The 20511-nt window shown below is 42.1% G+C and overlaps 1 protein-coding gene across 5 annotated transcripts in view; it reads left to right on the plus strand.

The window, feature by feature from the left end:
* The window catches only part of LOC119974035 (filamin-B), a 179682-nt gene that overhangs the window by 116040 nt on the left and 43131 nt on the right, over positions 1–20511 (plus strand). For 3 of the 5 annotated variants that reach the window (XM_038812859.1, XM_038812855.1, XM_038812856.1), the window contains exons 19-31: positions 190–359; positions 2220–2337; positions 3581–3843; positions 4352–4949; positions 7415–7588; positions 8459–8621; positions 9213–9373; positions 10043–10210; positions 10523–10615; positions 11954–12077; positions 12973–13129; positions 15782–15971; positions 16585–16832. In XM_038812859.1, the coding sequence (XP_038668787.1) occupies positions 190–359; positions 2220–2337; positions 3581–3843; positions 4352–4949; positions 7415–7588; positions 8459–8621; positions 9213–9373; positions 10043–10210; positions 10523–10615; positions 11954–12077; positions 12973–13129; positions 15782–15971; positions 16585–16832 (2627 nt within the window). The remainder of the gene's footprint in view (positions 1–189; positions 360–2219; positions 2338–3580; positions 3844–4351; positions 4950–7414; positions 7589–8458; positions 8622–9212; positions 9374–10042; positions 10211–10522; positions 10616–11953; positions 12078–12972; positions 13130–15781; positions 15972–16584; positions 16833–20511) is intronic. The other 2 variants (XM_038812857.1, XM_038812858.1) reach the window with 1 other exon arrangement.

The raw sequence follows: 20511 nt of genomic DNA on the forward strand, positions 1-20511 counted from the left end.
ATTGATGGTTCATTTGCTTATTCAGTGGAATATTTAGAAATTTTATTTGGGGCTGTTTTTTTTTTTGGAGGATGGAGAAACAGCAGAACACACTTGTGGAACATACTGCCCTGCCTCTTCCTATTTTTCTGCTGTTGTCTGGCAGTTGTTGCATAATTTAAGCACTGTTTATGTTCTTTCAATGGACAGGTGTAGAACTTGGGAAACCAACCCATTTCACAGTGTTTACAAAGGGTGCTGGGAAGGCCCCACTTCATGCACACTTCAGTGGACCTGCAAAAGGAGATGCTGTTGGTGATTTTGAAATAATTGACAATTATGACTACTCTCAGACAGTCAAGTATACACCACTACAGCAGGTGGGTGCTGGTATTTATCTTTGTACTTCATTATTTCTTACATTGCTGTAAATCAGGAAATGGAAGGAAGGGAATCACCAAGGTAGTGGGTATTGAGCAAAATGTTGGAGGCAGGCTGTCAAAACCCCCAGGTCATGATGCACCTCCTCTTAGGGACTTGAAAGTAGGGGCTAGTGATATAGTTGATGCATTTGGATTTAATTTTCCAAATTCCCTAGATTTGAGAATGGTTTGAGCAGACTTAATGGGTCGGATGCCTGCTCTGTCTTGTGGTCTTGCCTTCTGGTTCCATTAGATTGAAAAATAGCAAATGTAACCCCTTTTTTATTCAAGAGGGGAACGAGACAAAATAGGAAACTACAGACTTGTCATGGGGAATGTTAGAAGCTATTATAAAAGAGGCACTCAGAAATGTTAAGACAATCTGGTAGAATCAATATGATTGGATGAAAGGGAAATCTTGTTTAATCAATTTACTGAGTTCTTTGAAGGAGTTGCATGTGCTGTGGATAAAGGGGAACAAGTGGATGCACTGTGCTTGGATTTCCAGAAGGCATTTAATAAGGTGCAAATGGTATTGCGGGAAATAAAAGCTCATGGTGTAGGAAGGTCACACTGGCATGGATAGAAGATTTGCTAATGGGAAGAGGGTAGCTACAAATGGGTCTTTTCTGGTTGGCAGAATAAGGTGGTATGCCACTGGGGTCAGTGCTGGGGCCTCGACGATTTATAAATGACTTGGATGAAGAGACAAGATTGTATGGTTGCTAAAGTTGTTGACCACACACTAATTTGTAAGTTCTTGAGGACACCAGGAGACTACAAAGTGAGTGAACAAATCTCGCAAAAGGGCTATAATGTGGGCAAGTGTGAATTTATCTATTTTGGCAGGAAATATAAAGGTATATCTGAACACTGAGAAATTGCAGAGCTCCAATTTTTCGAAGTATCTGTGTCCAACAAGAAGAATTGATTACAAAAATAGTGAGGTTAATCTACCATTGTACAGGACACTGGTGAGACCACATCTGAAGTACTGTGTAGCATATTGATCTCTTTATGCAAGGAAAGATGTAAGTCTGTTCAAAGCAGTTCAGAGAAGGCTTAGTACTAGTACTCAAATGAGCAGCATGTAAAAGTTGGACACGTTTGGTTTGTATCAGCTGGAGTTTGGAATAAGTGGTGAGTTGATTTCAGAGGGAGCTTGACTGTTAATGTGGAGCAAATGCTTCCTTTTGTGGAAGAAATCTAGAATGAAAGGGCAGCACGGTAGCATTGTGGATAGCACAATTGCTTCATAGCTCCAGGGTCCCAGGTTCGATTCCGGCTTGGGTCACTATCTGTGCGGAGTCTGCACATCCTCCCCGTGTGTGCGTGGGTTTCCTCTGGGTGCACCGGTTTCCTCCCACAGTCCAAAGATGTGCAGGTTAGGTGGATTGGCCATGATAAATTGCCCTTAGTGTCCAAAATTGCCCTTAGTGTTGGGTGGGGTTACTGGGTTATGGGGATAGGGTGGAGTGTTGACCTTGGGTAGGGTGCTCTTTCCAAGAGCCAGTGCAGACTCGATGGGCCGAATGGCCTCCTTCTGCACTGTAAATTCTATGAAATCAAGAACTAGGAGTCCCTGTTTAAAAATTAGGGATTTAGAGGCCAATGTGGAGAAATCTTTTGACTGTCATGAGTTTTTTTTTTGTGACTTCCTCAAAAGGCAAGTCAGGCCTTTGAATATTCAGAGCTAGATAGATTCTCTGGGTGAAAGGTTATTGGGGGTCAGCAGGAAAATGTATATTTATGTGAAGTCTATTTATTTGGACCAACTGCGCTGACCTTGTTTTGTAAAGTAAGTGTGTATATTTTCAGGGCAAGGTGGGAATTGCTGTGACCTATGGTGGAGATCCAATTCCCAAGAGTCCCTTTGGCATCGAAGTAGCATACCCACTTGACATTAACAAGGTCATGGTTAATGGTCTTGAAAACAGTATGTATCTCTTTTTTATTATTGATTTGAATTGCTTCTGAAGAAATGGATTTGCACTGCAGTTCAGTTGGTTTTGATTTTTAACATTACCATGTTGCAGGGTTGGCTTTGGTACTAAAAGGTTTCACATGTATAACCTGCACTAAAATTGCACTTTTAAACTAGTGCCTAATAGAAGAATTTTGATACCAGGTGTATAAATCTTGCATTAAACTTTTAAAATTAATTATACAAAAATTTCAAGACCTGGAATATATATTCCATCTCTGAATTAATCTTTGCTTCAGGCTTTACATATGCTAACCTCTCCATTTTGGATCTGGATTTGTTTATTGTCATGTGTGCAGAGGTACAGTGAAAAGTGCTGTTCTGTATACAGCTCGCAGAAAAGAAAATATGTAGGGCAAACATAAATACACAATGTAAATGCATAGACACAGGCATCGGGTTAAGCATAAGAGTATATTTCCTGCTTAGTTGCCTAAGATACCACTCTGCATGATTCTGCATTTGCAGATTAGGATGTTCTGTTTGGAATAGAATAACACTAGTTATTTCAACATATATTATGTATAATTAGTGTGATTTTAACTTTAGGTCTTCAATATTCTTTTCAGCCTTTTACTTGAACAGCTATTGCATTGCTTTCTCTGCTTCATTTCTGTTCTCCAATACTTTTCTATTGTTCCAGATCTTCAGATCCTTTATTATTTTGTCTGTCTTTTTTTAGTATGCCGTTGAATAAAACTGCAACTCCCACAAATATGTAACTCCCAGGCAAAATGCAAGCCTTTTCCTAATCAGGTTTTTAAAGTTTGCATGATATCTTTCTGTTTTGGGCCACCTGTTTTAATGATGGTGTTTCTGCTATTTAATGTGTGAACTGTGCATGGTCCTTGTGATCGGTCCAAACTAAGCATAAGGCCAGCACGATCCTGCCACTGTCCACCAGGTTTCCAGTTCTACATCCCCTTGCTGCCAGGAAATCTGCAGTGGGGTTTGATGTTGGTGGGACTGGAAGATCCTGTCAGCAAACGGCTAGAAAATTTCTGACCTGTGGGTGCATGGTTGAAAGAGGAATGTTCCTATGGGTGCATGGTTGAAAGATGAATATTCCTGTTCCTGAACGTTCTTGTCTGAAGAACGAATTGCATTAGATGAAAAATCTTTTTAAAAATTAGGTAATATGTGTTCATGATTTTCTGTTTGCATTACTAAAAATAAATCTTGTTTCCATTATTAGGAGTAGAGGTTGGGAAAGATCAGCAGTTCACCATAAACACAAAAGGAGCAGGGGGGCAAGGTAAAGTGGATGTGACTATCTCCAGCCCTTCACAGAATCTTGTGCCCTGTGTAGTGGAGCCAGTTGCCAGTAAGGATGCTTGTGTTGCTAAGTACATCCCCAAAGAAGAAGGACTATACACGGTAGATGTAATGTATGACCGGAATCCAATTGTAGGCAGCCCATTCACGCTGGAAGCGGCACTCCCTCCAGATCCTTCCAAGGTAAGTGGGCAATTATTTAGATTTTTTGCTGTGGTGTTTTGTACTTTTTTTTTTTCAAGCTTCCAGATTCTTTGATTTTGAAACCAAGTTTAGGAACTGAGGAAAACTCGAGTGAGTAAAAATTCTCAATCTTTCTGCACTGGAAGTAAAATCAATTGGAGCAACAATGCAGTTGATGGTACAGTTGAGTTTCCAATCAAACGTGAAATCAGTGAACCCTCCAATTTCTGGAATATGGAAGATCATCACTGTATGATCGATCTATCCTGGTTTAGATGAACATTTAAGTTTAGCCGTTGAACACTCTACTTTGCTGCTATTGAATCTGAGTTAGAGGAGGTGATGGCTTTAGCTCCCCACTTGTAGTGGCTGCATCTAGCTTTCTTTGACTTGCCTTTGTTTCCCTGAAAGCTTTAGGATTGTTATATGGCAGTACTTCTGCGGCATTATTAAGAGGGTGACCTATTTACCATAATTCAATGTGATAACTTGAACCTTTATTTTGCAGGTGACAGCCTATGGGCCAGGCCTCTTAAGTGGTGTTGTTGGCAAATCTGCTGAATTCACCATAAATACCAAAGGAGCTGGCACTGGTGGGTTGGGCCTCACTGTGGAAGGTCCATGTGAAGCCAAGATTGAGTGCTCAGATAATGGGGATGGAACCTGTTCAGTCTCTTATTTGCCAAATGAAGCTGGTGAATATCTTATTAATATCCTGTTTGAAGAAGTTCACATTCCAGGATCTCCATTCAAGGCAGACGTGACATTTCCCTTTGATCCCTCCAAAGTTATTGCCTCTGGTCCTGGTTTGGAAGGTGGAAAAGTTGGAGAGGCTGGACTGTTCACTGTTGACTGTTCTAAAGCTGGTCCTGGTGAATTGACAATACAACCAGTATCAGATAACGGTGTTCGGGCTGAAGCCCACATTCAGGATAATGGTGATGGCACTCACACAGTCAGCTGTATTCCACAGCAGCATGGTCCGCACACAATTGCACTTATGTATGGCGGGCAGTCGGTGCCCAAATTTCCAGTACGGTTGCAGGTGGACCCAGCAGTTGATACTAGTGGTGTTAAAGTATATGGACCTGGAATCGAAGGGCGTGGTGAGTGGTTTTTGTAGTTCTCCTCCATTTGGCTATTTTTACACTCTGATTAGTAAGTGCCTCCCCACCATCCCTCTATCTTTCTCTTTCCTCTTTCTCTCTCTTTCTCCCCCCCCCCCCCCCCCCCCTCAAATATTTTTGTCCTGGGATATCCCAAACCAAATTATAGGCCCTTTGTTTTTTTTAAGCTCTTGCCATTGTTTTTAATTAACATAGCAACAAATCTGTGCACCTCCAAGGGCCCACAAGCAATGCCAATGACACAAATAACCAAGTGACTTGTTTTCTGTAACTGTTCATTTGAGATCCAGTCAGAGCAGGTTCACTGCTGCTCTTTTCAGTGCCATGGGACCTTTTGCATCTGCCTCGAGTGCAAATGGAGAATTGGGAGGTCTGGTTTTGAATGACGCTCCACTAACGGTGTGGTATATCTTGGATTGTCATCAAGCCATTGAGCCAGAGCTAAGAGTGCTACCTTTGAGCCTTGACCAATGCCTTGTAAGGCTTCACTATCGTGACCCCATTAAAGGTTTGAGTGGTTAGCACATGAATTAAATTGACAAGCCCATAACTCTACCTGCTGTTCTTCACAATGTTCATTTGTGTAACCTTATTCTAATTCTGAAATTTAACCATTTTAAAAGCCGCGTTAGTATAAAACTAAATTTTACCTTTTGAATAACTGCTCCGTTATAGGTAACGTGATCGTTTTACAGCCAGTATTATTGTGTGGAGCTGACTGCATTAGGCATTCCATCTGAACTATAGTTAACTGAGGCAGGAAATCTCTTCCCATTTTTATGTGCACCATTTGCGATGTATAACAAGTGTTTCAACCTTTCATTTTGTGATGGGTTTACAGCTTTGCAAACTGATCTTGTTGTTATTTTTGGAACAGCAATGAACAACCACTTAAATTTGAAGCAAACACTGGCTATTATGGAGATGAACTAATTAAAATAGACTGCAGGTTCTTTGATCAGCATTTTGCCGGGGGGGGGGGAAGGAAGAAAGAAGAGAGGGAGGGCAAGAGGAGGAGGAGAGAGAGAGAGAAAGAGAGAAAGACAGGAGAGAAATGGATAAGGATAATAGAATACAATAGTAATGTCATTCACACTAATTGGTGGAGCAACTGGTGTATAAAAGGTTGTTCTGACTAGGATAGTCATTCACCTTGTAGCGTGGACTAGTTTGATGACAGCAAAAGCACTCTGCATAGTTTTATCTAAAAAGTAATGAAACTAGCTTTGGAGACTGCTAAACATAATCTGGGTTCAAGGATCTGGACAACGGTGGATTAAGACATCCGGAGTGATTTTAAGGCATTATTGGCCATTTTACCCTAGGAATATAGATGAGTAAGGGGTGGGATTCTCCCACACTTGGCACGAAGGCCCGACACCAGCGGCAAGAACAGCGTGAAGCACTCCGGCATCAGGCGACCCGGACGTTGCGGAATTTTCTGCACTTCAGGGGCTAGGGCGATGCCGGAGGGGATGGCGCTGCGCCAACTGGTGCTGATGGGCCGGCGTATTTCCTGTGCATGCGCAGGGGGCTTCTCCGCGCTGGCCATGGCGGAGCCCTACAGAGGCCGGCGCGGAGGGAATAAGAGCCTCCCATGGCACAGGCCGCCCCCCCCCCCCCCCCCCCCCCGGAAGAAACCCGCCCAAGATCTTTAAATTGACATAGCCCTGCAGCTCTGAAAAGGGGCAAGGAAGCTGACTAAATATTTTCCATGCAGATTGATGAATGGGCAGTTTGCCCAAGTGAAGCATGTCAACCAAAGTCAAAGTGACAAATAACTTGAGGTTCTAGTATGAGACACTTTGTTCCCTAGCAAGTGTTACTAGTGCAGCATTTCAGTGCCTTAATTGTGATATTTTGGAACTTCATGTATGAGCAAAAAGTTGATTTGTGTATTATAGCTTTGCAAAAATTTCATTTTGTCGGTTAGAAATCACTTTTTCAGTAATTGTTAAGAATCCATATGTAGATATCTGGGAATTTTATGAATTCTCTCTCATGCTAGATCAGTCTTTTAAAATGTGGAATGCCATTATTATTTGTAAACCTTCTCTTTCCAGTTTTTCATATTGGCAAGCACAGCATGGCTTCAAGATTGCTGGCAGTCTTCATACTTTGACTGCCATGGCAATGTGATGCTAAACATTTGGTAGATCACAAACGGCATTACAGCTGATCTTAGTGGACTCTGGGGTCTTTCTGTTGATTTTGAAAAATGTTACTGCACCATCAAGAGCCCCACTCCAGATATCTTTCCAAGCCCAGGGAAGCTATATAGGTAGCTTTAATATTTCAGTAACTGATCTTAAATACACTGAAATGTGTGTTGTTTCTGGTCTGTAGCATTGCACAATCACGTGGTTATAAAGTGCAACCGGGACAGTAATGGTCAAATTTTTGTTTGGTTGGATTTTATTTCAAGCTGCATTTGCTTTTTCTAGGAGTTTTCTGTGATGCCACAACGGACTTTACAGTGGATGCAAGTTCATTGACCAAGGTGGGAGGGAACCACCTCAAAGCAGGCATCGTAAATCCTTCAGGATCTCACACCGATTGTCTGATTAAAGATAATGGAAATGGGACATATGCAGTGGAATACACTCCATATGAAAAGGGTATGATGGAAGGTCACTGAGTTGGTGTGCGGAAGGCATAATTAATCCTAGTAATGATGGAATCTTCATTCCTCTCAAAGGACCTGATTCCATAGATGCACTTAACTTTTTTTTCTGCTTTTTTTCTTTGACTTTTTTTCCTGCTTTTTTTCTACTTTATCAGTAAAAGAACTAAGATTAAACACAGAATTGACACAATTATTTTAACTTTAGGTGAACTAGGCCAACACTCCACACGAACATTATAGTAATAGCTGCTACTTTGACTAGGAACCCTACGTTCAGATTATAAATTAATCACTGACTACCATTAACCATGGGTTTATCTTCAGCTCAGTCCACAAGTACATTTTTAAAGATCAAAGCATAACTTCTCTGGCAATAGCTGCAGCACAAGTGTTCTCATTTGAGAGACCAGTTTTTGATTGGGTTTGGCAGCTAGACTCTAAGCACTGGGGAATCTCAGATATGAGGACACCATCTCTAGGTGAGGGGTGATTATTTAGGAAATTACTTCAATCAAACGATTGGGAATCTTTGGAATTCTCTGCCTGGAGGGTTGCGGATCTCCATCACTGAAATATATTTGAGCAGGAGACTGATTTTTGGTGTCAGGGATATGGGGAGCAAGTGGAAAAGTGGAGTTGATTCCAAAAGCCAGCCAACATTGTATTGAATGGCTAAATAGTTTACTCCTCCTCCTATTTCTTCTTGCTTTGTTGCACTTGATTTATTTCTAATTCCCTGTAGCAAAAACACCTCTTACAAATGCTGCTTTTTTTTTTCTTTTTTAAAAAAAAAAGTTAAACTGATTTCTTGTTGAGTCGATGATGAGTTTTAACCAGAGGTGATTTTTTTCTTTGGGTGCAGGTATGCACTCTGTTGATGTAACCTATGATGATGCACCAGTTCTGAAGAGCCCATTCAAGGTAGAAGTCACCGAAGGGTGTGACCCATCTCGTGTTTCAGCAAGTGGACCTGGACTTCAGGAGGGCTTGACAAACAAAGTGAATAAATTCTCTGTGGTAACAAGGTAATCTTAAACTTCTTAATTGCCTTTTGGATTGCAGAGTTCATTTATTAAAAAAAAAATTAAAAAAATCCATTTGGGAATTGGATCCAGTTCGCCACAGCTACATTCCCATACGGCACACCAATCCAAGTTCCCCTCATTCTTGATCAAAAATGAGTGAATCCATAGTAGACTCGCATGAGATAAAACAGCATGCATATGTAGGGGATAGTTATTCTTTCCAGGCTTATAATATTTACCAAAATAATGGCCAATGTTTGTGACCCACAAATACCTGGATAACTGCAGATATTTGTTTATTGAACCTTCAAACGAGACATTTTAGTCTTATTTCCTTTTGGTCTAGGTATTGGTTCGACCACTGGTCACTAATTATATCACCGCAATGAACGTAATAAAATGCACCACTGCTGTTCACTGCCATAGAACAATGTATTTTGGATTGAATAGTGGCACAATATTAAACTAGTGTGTGAACTATAGTATTTTTCATACCAATAAAGTACTGAAAATAACTTGTTTGTAGTTTGACAAAATAACTTGAGTTAATCCTAACAAAGATAATGACTGACTAAAAATGTTGTGATACAGAAGGGCAGGTACTGGTGGCCTTGGAATTACTGTCGAAGGACCTTCAGAGGCAAAGATCGCTTGCAAGGATAACAAAGATGGCAGCTGCAGTGTTGAATACACCCCTTACATACCTGGAGATTATGATTTGAATGTCACCTATGGAGGACAGCACATAACTGGTAAAGCCTTTAAATTTACTGTATCTGTTAAACTACTGTTTTTTAAATGAACTCCAAACCAATCCCAGATGATTTCAGTGCCCTGATCATGGAATGAATCCATTGATCAACATGTTTAGTTGGGTTACTCCTCTCCTGTTCTCTTTTATAAAAAAAAAAATATTAACTCTGTTTTCAATCTACAATCATTCTCCATTTTCCTGTCGAGACTCATTTCCTATGAAATGTTTTAAATTGGAGTGGATTATGTGAAGGTTTTTTTAATAAACCCTATTTTTTTTTCCCCCAAGTAAGAGGCAATTTAGTGTGACCAATCCACCTGCACATATTTTTGGATTGTGGGGGGTGACACCCACGCAGACACTAGGAGAATGTGCAACCTCCACACTGACAGGTGAACCGGGGCCTGGATCAAACCTGGGTCCTCGGTGCCATGAGGCAGCAGTGGCAACCACTGCTGCTCTCTTTGTGAAAGGTTGATTGGAATGCATTTGTACAGTGATTCAGCAGCAATATTTAGATTTGTGCATTTTCTTGGGTCAGGTACGCACTTGTCTAATTATCCATCGTCACGTTCTCCTTCGATGTGCCCATCTCTAAATTGCCATCGGAAATTGAAAATTAACCAAGAGCAAAACATCAAAGTATCCTTGTTTTTTTTTTTTTAAGGCAGTCCATTTAAGGTACCAGTCAAGGATGTTGTGGACCCAAACAAAGTGAAGTGTAGTGGACCTGGGCTGAGTTTGGGAGTACGAGCCAAAGTTCCACAACATTTCACTGTGGACTGTAGCAAGGCTGGGAAAGCTCCCCTTCAAGTAACTGTCTTGGGACCAAAAGGTAAGATCATAACATTGAACAGTCTTCATTTTAACTGTTGATGATCAAAAACCAAAATAATCTAGAGGTCTGTATGTAACTTTACAGGGGGTGGGAAGAGTTCCAGTACAAGATTGATAATTCAGTTGTGAGATACTATGTTTGTGTGCCAGGTCCATGCCTTGTATAATTGTGTTTGGAGTGGAATTTTTATTTGCATATTCCTTGACCCATTGCACGGCTAGGAAACCTGCTCTTTTATGGTAAGGGTATCACTTGTCACCTTTCAGTGACTGTTCAGATTTGCTGCAAGTTAAAGGTTTTCTGTTCTAGTTGGTGAGGTTCAGCTCCAACCATGGCGCAGTCCTTTGAAAACGATAACAGACTTCTTTAAAGGAGAGACCAAGAACGATGACAGTGAGACAGGTTTGGATTTGAGCTGCTTAATCTAAAGGCAAGAAAGGTGGCGGGCGTATATGGCCGGGAGCAATTGCGTTGGTCCTGTCTGCTTTAGAGTTAAGAGCCAAAGAGCTAGGCCTAATGCTTCAAGTAGAATTTTTAGTTTCCACGTTGTCCCTCTAACATGGTCTTGTTACATTAATTTTTGTATGAAGGGTTTTTAAAATCAAGTTCCATTTCTTTTATAACTCCTTCTGATTAGAGAGATCTGGCTGCCTTAATTCTAAAATGAAAAGAATTTGTGATCAGTATTTTATAATTGCATGTTTCTGTTACACCTCTTGACAAATTTCTGCATGACCCAGTTGAAAATTTATTTTAAAATCCTGGACATGTAAATTATCTGTAAATTTTGAAGAATCCTGAATGACTTGAGTAGGTTGCTTCACTGCTTTGATTGGGTATGATTTGTTTTTACACTGCATACCTGACCTGGTAGAAAATTATTTCAAACCATTTGCTCATTGAAAGTTCGTCTTTTTGGGTTTGCTTTACTGCCTTATGATTTGAAGAAGTGTTGGGTTGGATTTATCAACACAGGTTGGCTTTAAGTGAACCTATTCTGTATTTGATTTAAATTTATGGCTATCCCACCAGAATTATGCCGCATTAATGGCCCTGTTCTAATACTTCAAAGCATGCAGCAAAAATGTCAGTCAAATAAGACTGTTCTTGCTGGTACAGTATTTGCATTTAACTACAGAAACTCCTGAGGAACTGGGAAGTATGTAGTTGCAGTCTCCAGGTAGCAATGTTGACATTTATGAAGATGTAAATAGAATCTTGTCGTAGAAGGAATTTTACTTAGTGGGAATTGATCTTTTTAGTGCAGCTTGATTCATGGCCAGGCAGAGTAGGTGCACAATATTGCCAGTCCAAATCTACTTGCAGTGCGCTCTGCTCTGGCTTAAAGCAAACCTTAATGTGCATGAAACCTTGAATGAGTAAATTACACATTTAATACAAACTACAGTAGTGAAATATTTGCTTAACTGTGAATACCATAAGTAAAAGGTTCCAGTGGACATCTCTTTCCTCTGCACTTTTCTGAATGGCTTAATATTATTAAATTTACTAAAGCTAGTAAAATGTCTTTATTGACTCTGCTTTACAGGTTTTGCAGCATTCAGTACTGTTAGAAGGCAGTGCATTGAGTTAAAAGACTAACCAGCTTTTTATGCACAGCTGACTACCTGGATTAATCAAAATACATGGGTTATTTTATTAGGCCCTTTTTTTTTTTTGTTTTGACTGATGCCATGCAAGTTTTGGTATTTTCATCTCATCTCTTTATTTTTCTTGCAGCCATACATGAGCCTGCTGACGTTATTGACAATGGTGATGGCACTCATACCGTCAGTTACACACCTTCAGTTGAAGGACCATATTCTGTTTCAGTCCAGTACGGAGATGAAGACATTCCTCGCAGGTAACATCAGAAACTTGCACCACACAGTTCAGCCTTGGCTTAGCTTGCTGCCAAACCGTAGCTCTATACAGATAATGTAACAGTTGTATAAACTTAACACCAATTCCTGAGTGTACAACAGGTTGATGTCAGACCAGAGTTCTAAGGAGAAATAACTGTCCTGATTGAAGTTTGCATTCTACCAATATTCCTTTGGTTCGCATGACTTGGCAGGAACCAACCTCCTCATCTCTCCACTTTTGATTGAATAATTTCATTTATACTTGCCCTTCTATTTACCATCCATAAGGTCCTTCATTTGTGCCAACAGTAAGATTGTTTACATTTTCAAGTTGATGTGCCTACTAGCCTAACTTTAATCCCATCATATTCATCATTACACGATGGGTTTTTTCATTTATGCATCCATTTTTGTAAATCCATTGTATTTATGTGCATGGTCCAACTTGAGGATTGTTTCATTTTTCAATTAATCTGATGTGTGGATTTGGCAAAATAGACATATTCGATGCTTCCTCTTTTGTGCAGCAATTTGAAATGGGAAGCCATTGTTTTATGATGAGGGATAGCAACAGGTGAGGAGAAAATTACTTCTTTCAAAGGCTCATGAACCTGTGAAATTCACTATGCCAGTGTGCAATGGAGGCCAGGAAATTTGAGGAAATGGGCAGATTTTTAATTTAGTAATGGGTTGAAGGGTTATGGAGAACAGGGTAGGAAAGTGGGAGTTGAGGCCGAGAGGAGATCTGATCTGCCATGATTGTATGCTCGAGGGGCTGAATTATCTACTCCTGCTCCTAGTTCTTGTGCGTATGTACAATTTGATAGTGCTATTCATAATTGATTCCAATCCTTCAAATGCATGTTAGATTAATTATTGCATGTATTTCTTTAGTCCTTTCAGGGTTAAGGTTCTGCCAACTCATGATGCCAGCAAAGTGAAAGCCAGTGGGCCAGGCCTCAATTCATCTGGCGTACAAGCTAGTCTACCTGTGGAATTTACCATTGATGCCAAAGATGCTGGCGAAGGACTCCTTTCTGTACATGTAACGGTAGGTTCCCTTTATATCAAATAGTAGATGAATATGCATTAGTTTACCTGCAAATGGAAAGGGGCAAGTAAGCCTGTTGCCCTAGTTGTGTATGCAGCAACGGTCTGTTCTGGCATATTAGAAGGACAATATACTCTATATCTTTATTACATTTTGATACGGAGGGCCTGCAGTTAGTTGAACAAAATGCTTTACGTGCAATGTTGCTAATTTAGCCAATTATGGCTGAAATGATTGCCTGCTTCATTCAGCTGGATTTTATTTAAATTACTGTAAAATTTGTTTGGACAGACGGTGGTCTCTTAATCCTGCCATCTGAGTATGTATGAAAGATATTGTCCTGGCTATGCTTTTCTTGGTAAAGTGAAAAACGTGGATAAAACCGCTTCTTTCTTTTTTTGCGATATGCAGTGATTGAATCGGCTTTGATGTATAATTCAAGTATTAATTTAAACGTTGCTAGGTTTGTGCAAATGTTTCATGGCTTGCATCAGTTTAAGAAAAAAAAAGAAATTAAAGCAGATACTCAGTGGAGATTTTGCTAATGCTGAAAAATCTGGGCCGGGATTCTCCCCTACCCAGTGTGTTGGAGTGGCGTGAACCACTCCTGTGTTGGGCCCCTTTAGGGGCCAAGCCCTCACATTGAGGGGCTAGGCCCGTGCCGGAGTGGTTCCCGCTCTGCCGGCTGGCGTGAACGGCCTTTGGCGCCATGCCAGCTGGGGCCGAAAGGACTTTGCCGGCCGGCGTAAGTCTACACATGCGCCGGAGCGTCAGCGGCTGCTGACGTCATTCCGGCGCAGGGGAGGGGGTTTCTTCCGCCTCCGCTATGGTGAAGACCATGGCGAAGGTGGAAGAAAAAGGGTGCCCCCACGGCACAGGCCTGCCTGCCGATCAGTGGGCTCCGATCGCAGGCCAAGTCACTGTGGGGGCAACCCTGGGGTCAGATCACCCTGCCCCCCCGCACCCGCCCATGCCGCCAATCCTGCCGGTCAGGTAGGTGTTTTGATTCCCGCCGGCGGGAGAGGCTCGTCAGCGGCGGGATTTTGGGCCGGAGAACCGCCGCGGGGGGACCGGCGTGGCGCGATTCCCACCCCCGCCGAATCTCGGGTGGCGGAAAATTCGGGACACGGCAGGGCGGGTTGGACACTGACCCCGGGCGAATCTCCGACCCGGTGGGGGGGGGGGTCGGAGAATCCCGCACCTGATCTGTACACGAGTCGTTTCTAAACTTGCTGTTTAGAAGATAGAATGATGTAGCAGGTGTAATGAATTGCCAAAAAGATGAGCAACTTCAAGGTAAACAAATTGAAAGCTGAATAGTTTTCCTGAGAAACAGTTGCACACTGGATCAAATAAGCTAGCAGCTGTTCATGCAGCATTGCTCCTTAACTCTGTATATTAGTGTTTAAGTACTCTCAAAATAAGCCTTTATCCAGTTTAAAAGCTTCCGTTGCATAAACCTGATTGTTCCCCAGTTTAGTCATTCTCCTTTTTCTGTAATGTGGGTGCAGCACATTCATTGTTCTGACCATTGACAAATGAAGCATAAGGATTGAAAGTCTGATGTAGCAATGTGCCCTTTATTATGGGCCAGGGTTTGGAAAACTCCAAAGGGGTTCACCTGAACCACAACTTCTAATAGATGTTGGTTATGTGGAGCACAAGGGCCCACTTTGCAGGTGTGATGCAACAGAGATCTAAAGTATTTTTAAAACAAAACCATGTTTATTCTATGAATTCAGTTAACACTTTATAAACACACAGTAAACATCCTCTCAACTACAAACACAGATACTTTCCTAACAACATCCATAAGCCAAAACACATTTTTTAACAAAGACAGTAGATTTGAATTCTGTACAGAAACGGGTATTTCTTTGAAATCATCAAATGAGCTGAAGACATTCTTTAGCTTGTAGAGAGATACCAGTATACGTCTGCTTGCTTTGACTGCAGCTCCAACTCGAAGCGAAACTAAACAGAGCCACATAGCAGCTTTTCAGCTCAAAACAAAAGTAAAAGCAGAGCCCAGCTCCACCCACACACTGACATCACTGCAGCTATTTGATAAACTCACATTTTTTTAAAAAGGAACTCTCGCATAACACCACTGAATACTGATTCATTTATTGAGTGTGAAGTGGTACTATATCTGATGCTGCTCCCATTTCTTTTATGCATGCATAAAACTCCCTGCAAAATTTGTTATCCTACATTGCTGAATGACCATTTTAATATTGCTCCCTTCACCGTTCCTTACTTTCTATCCATTTTTGTTTTCGTTACAAGAGTGGGGCGAAGACTGTAGTTGCCATTGTAACCTTGGTTTAGGTTGTTCACTGCGGCTAACTGAACACATCTAGGGTGGAGGGACTTTCTGCTATGGTTAACACCAACAATCTCCCCAGAATGTCCTACTTGTTTGAGTAGATCAAAACCATCTTTCCTGGAATTGAGTGATTTAGTTTTGCATGCCCTTTCTACAACTGAACTGTAAAATTCAATATGAAACTGCTTCACGCTTTTTAGCCATGGTCATCAGGAGTGGCTTATTAGCTGCTTTGATGGCTGCTTTTGTTTTTCATAAAGTTCAAAATGTTTCAACATTTGTTCATTTTGGCTTGATATAGTAATGTTTTTCTTTGTCTGCAGGATCATGAAGGGAAGCCAAAGAAAGCTAACATCTACAATAATAATGATGGCACCTACAAGGTTTCCTACATACCAGATAAGACTGGACGTTACACCATTGTAATCAAATATGGAGGTGATGAGATCCCAGCATCTCCTTACCGAATCCGTGCAGCAGCTACTGGTGATGCCAGCAAATGTACAATGTCAGGTAACTGTGACAGACTTGTCTACTTTGTGGAATGAGACTGTTTAAAAAGTGGGCTCCTTGCCTATTTTTGTGTTTCTAGGAAAGTGCCTAATGGTAGTTTGGTTTGAGCCTTTGCATACACGTGTATAAATAATAGCAATTTACTTCAGTGGAGAAGCCAGCAGCATTGGTATTTCTAATGCTTTATCCTAGATTATTTGACTATCATGCTATAATGAAAAAAGACTGGATTGTGAACATGACCACCACCTGCAAGTTGACCTCCCAAGCTACTCTCTATCCTGATGGAGCACTGTCACATTCCCATTTCCATCACTCACTGGGTCAGAAACCTGGACACCCCCTTTCCCATTAATAACGCTATGGATATTGAGGTGGACTCCAGGTGGTCAAAATTCACCTGCAGCTCAATGGCAAATTGGGATTGGCAACAAATGCTGGCCTTTACAGTGACGTTCACATCCTGTGAATGGGAATGATGTTCCAAATGATCCATTTGAATTAAACAGTGCAAATGAGGCAAATTGGAGAATTTAGTACATAATTTGATTCAGCTTCATTTAAATTTTTATTTAAAATTGTTCATTTTATAGAAATGTTTAACTTTCTTAAGGTTCTGGTCTTGGACCCACTGTTCAGTTGGGAGAAGAACTGGGAATGAAAGTAGATGCGAAAGCTGCAGGCAAGGGTAAAGTCACCTGTACGATCTGCACCCCTGACGGGACCGAAGTGGAGGCAGATGTTATCGAAAATGATGATGGAACTTATAACATCTACTACACAGCACCTGAAAAAGGAACCTACATTGTTTATGTCCGCTTTGGAGGAGTAGATGTTGCCAACAGTCCATTCAGTGTAGTGGTGAGCCATGATTATTTTTATTATGGGAGATGAAAAATCTGTATTGTTTGGAGAGTTTGTCCGAAATTACAATTACCGACTTGTCCAAAGGAATCCACCCTCACCACTAAATTTATTCCTAGTAACACATTTTGTTATCTGTAGATTTATTCTAGCCCCTAATTGAATCTTAGCTGCAGCAGACCAAGTATTTAAAATTAACTTAAATCTATTGTACAGCTACCAGCCAAGTGTAAGTCATTCCTGAGATCTAGTATACTTTTGACCCCTCAACTCTTACTAATGGAAGCCTACTTAACGTGCATTTCAGCTTCTTCTCTCAAAGGTTAATCCAACCCAATAACTAGCCTGTCCAATAATCTAATGGATCCAAAACTAACCCCAAGTGTGGTTAATATTATAGAATCCTAAACCAAATAAATGCATGTCGCTTGAGGTAGTAGAATGCTTTTGTTCTGTAAAACCATGCAATCATTAACCTGTCCTTGAAATATGGCGTATGCTCTTGCTCAGTATAAACATTGAACATGGGAAACTTCGTGTTGGAGAGATGTACACCAATTCCTGGTTTTTGAATTTGCAGGGCAGATTCAAAAGCTTTTTTGAAGTGTGCCATCCCAAACTTGTCATTTCGGCCTAATCTGAATACTACATTAACTGAGATTATTTACAATGCATATTTGTGTACTGAGCTGTTTTGAATTTAACAATTTATTTTGATTTGTGATCTTGTCTGTTAACACTGAATTTCCATGTTCTATAACACAAATGTACACCTTCCTGACCATGAGGTAATTGCAGAAAAGTTTTAGAAGTTCTATCTTTGTTCCCACTTATCCTTATCCTATATCTCTCTCTATCACACCCATCGTCAATGCCCGCACTCATCTCTGTTCCAACTGCTCAACATTCTGGGATGAATATCGGCTGAGCTTTGACATTTCTCCCCCACCTCTTGCCTTCATTTAACTAGTGCATTGAAATTGAAGTGATATTTATCTCCAGCAGTGCTTCTTCCATATCCACCTGAAATACTTTGGCAGTCTCTTTCATCTCTCGTAGACTGCAGCCAAATAATCTGTACTGTTCTTTGACACTGAACTACATGGTTATCTCGGAGTTGTTTTAGTTTTCTGCTACTATCAAATCCTTCACTGTTTACTTTTTTTAAAAAATATTTCTTTATTCTCCCGTTTTTGCATTTTCTCCCAAATTTACACCCAACGACAATCAGTAATAAACAATCAGTAACAAATATGTCAATCCCCATATCGCTAACAGTCCCATCCTCTCACCAAACCCAAAACATTCGCCCACATGGTCACATAGACAACTGCCAAAAATGCCAAAAAGGAAGCAGGAACCCCCCCCCCCCCCCCCATGAATTGTAGAACCCATCTATCCTTCCCCTCAGTCCAAACTTGACCTTCCCAAGAGTCAAGAATTCCAACAGATTTCTCCCACCACCATGCCAGGGCACAGGGTGGAGAGGTTGCTCTCCAACCCATCAGGATCTGCCTTTGGGCCATCAACGAGGCGAAGGCTACAACATCTGCCTCCGCACCCGTTTCCAACCCTGGCTGGTCCGACACCCCGAATATGGCCGCCCGGGTCCAGTTTCACGTGCACCACTGTAGAAATTATCCTAAAAACCTCCTTCCAGTAATTCTCTCGCTTTGGACAGGCCAAAACATATGAATGTGATTAGCCCCCCACCCCCGACGCAACGTTCATACACATCTTCTACTCCTTCAAAGAATCGGCTCATCCTCGCAGTATGCTCTGTATACCACCTTCGGCTGTATCAGCCCCAACCTCGCGCACCACTAGTGGACGCATTCATTCTCCGCAGTACTTGACACCAGAACCCCCCCTCCATATTCTCTCCCAATTCTTCCTCCCACTTTGCTTTGATCCCTTCCAGTGGTGCCTTTTTCTCCTCCAAAATAGCTCTGTAAACCACTGACACTACCCCCTTCTCCAGTCTCCCTGTCGTCAGCACCTCCTCCAGCAATGTGGAGGCCGTCTCCTTCGGGAAGTTCTGTATCTCCTTTCTAGCAAAATCTTGAACCTGCGTGTATCTAAACATTTCTCCCTGCTCCAGCCCATACTTTGCTTCCAGCTCCTTCAATCGTGCAAACTGACCCCTAAGAAACATATCCTTCAAATCTATGGTTCCTCCTACTCGGCATTTCCCTTGACCCTGCCCCCAACCCAAAGTGCTGGTGAAACTGCCTCCAAATTCTCAATGAAGCTATTATTACGGGACTCCGAGTACTTCCCTGGGGCTATTGGTAGCAGTGCTGTTGCTAGTGTTTTCAATCCCGAACCCCTGCACAAACTCTCCTCCATTCTGACCCAGCTCCGCACCATCTCCACATTCGCCGCCCAGTAGTAATACATCAGGTTCGGAAGACCCAAACCCCCTGCCTGCCTTCCCCTCTGTAGTAGCACCTTTCTAACTCTGGCCACCTTCCTTCCCCATATGAACGACGTAATCCTTCCCTCAATCTCTCTGGGAAAAAAACCTTTGGCAGGAAAATCGGCAGGCATTGAAAAATAAACAGAAATTGTGGCAACCTGTTCATTTTAATCGCCTATACCTGACCCACCAGTGACAGAGGGAGACCATCCCACCTTGCCAGATCGGCCTTCACTCTCCCCACCAAACTAGAAATGTTGTACCTGCGAAGGCCCCCTCACTCTCGGGCAACCTGCACCCCCAGGTACCTAAAGTGAGTCACTGCCCTACGGAATGGCAGCCCCTTCCCCCACACCCGGCCGAGATACCACAAAATACTCGCTCTCTCTTGTCTAGATTCAGCTTGTACCCCGAGAGACCCAAACACTCGCAGCAGCTCCAGTATTCCCCCTATCAACACACTCGGTTCTGACATGTACAACAGCAAGTCATCGGCATATAAGGACACCCTATGCTCTATGCACCCATCTGGCCCAGCCACCTTCCCCGACTGCATCCTCCCAATCACATCCTTTTATCTCCTGCTCCACTATTGCTCCTTCGATTGTAGCCCTGTCCCCCTCCCCTAACCTCGGGTACTCCAACCCATCTAGAAATTCCTGCATCTCACTATCTTCCCCCAGTGGCTCTGACCTGTACAACCTCTCATAAAATTCCTCAAAAACATTGTTAATCAACTCCGGGGCCACCACCAACTTCCCTGCCCTAACCCTCACCTGCACAATTTCCCTTGCTGCTGCTTTCCTCCAGAGCTGACCTGCTAACAGCCTTATCTCCATGTTCATAAACTGCCCCCCCTTGCTCGTCTCAGTTGGCGCACCGCCTTCCTGATAGATAGTCGGTCAAAGATTGCCTGTAGTTCCTTCCTCTTTTCCAACTGTGCTGGATCCCCATCCTCTGCATAACTCCTATCTACCTCCAACATCTCATCTATTACCCTCTGCTGCTCCAAACTCTACTCCTTTGTCCACCTTGGCCTTGAACGAGATCACTCTTCTCTTCCCCCCCCCCCCCCCCCCCCACCCCCACCGCCTTTAGACCCTCCCAGACAACTGCCTTCAACACCTCACCTGTACAGTTGAAACCTATATATTCCTTAATTACCTTTTTCAATTTTGTCACAGAACAATTGGTCCCCCAAAAGTCCCACATCCAACTTCCACCCCGGCCTCTGCACTACCCCCTTCTCCAGCGCCA

The sequence above is a fragment of the Scyliorhinus canicula genome, chromosome 11 (genome assembly GCF_902713615.1).
Source record: "Scyliorhinus canicula chromosome 11, sScyCan1.1, whole genome shotgun sequence".
Taxonomy (NCBI): domain Eukaryota; kingdom Metazoa; phylum Chordata; class Chondrichthyes; order Carcharhiniformes; family Scyliorhinidae; genus Scyliorhinus; species Scyliorhinus canicula.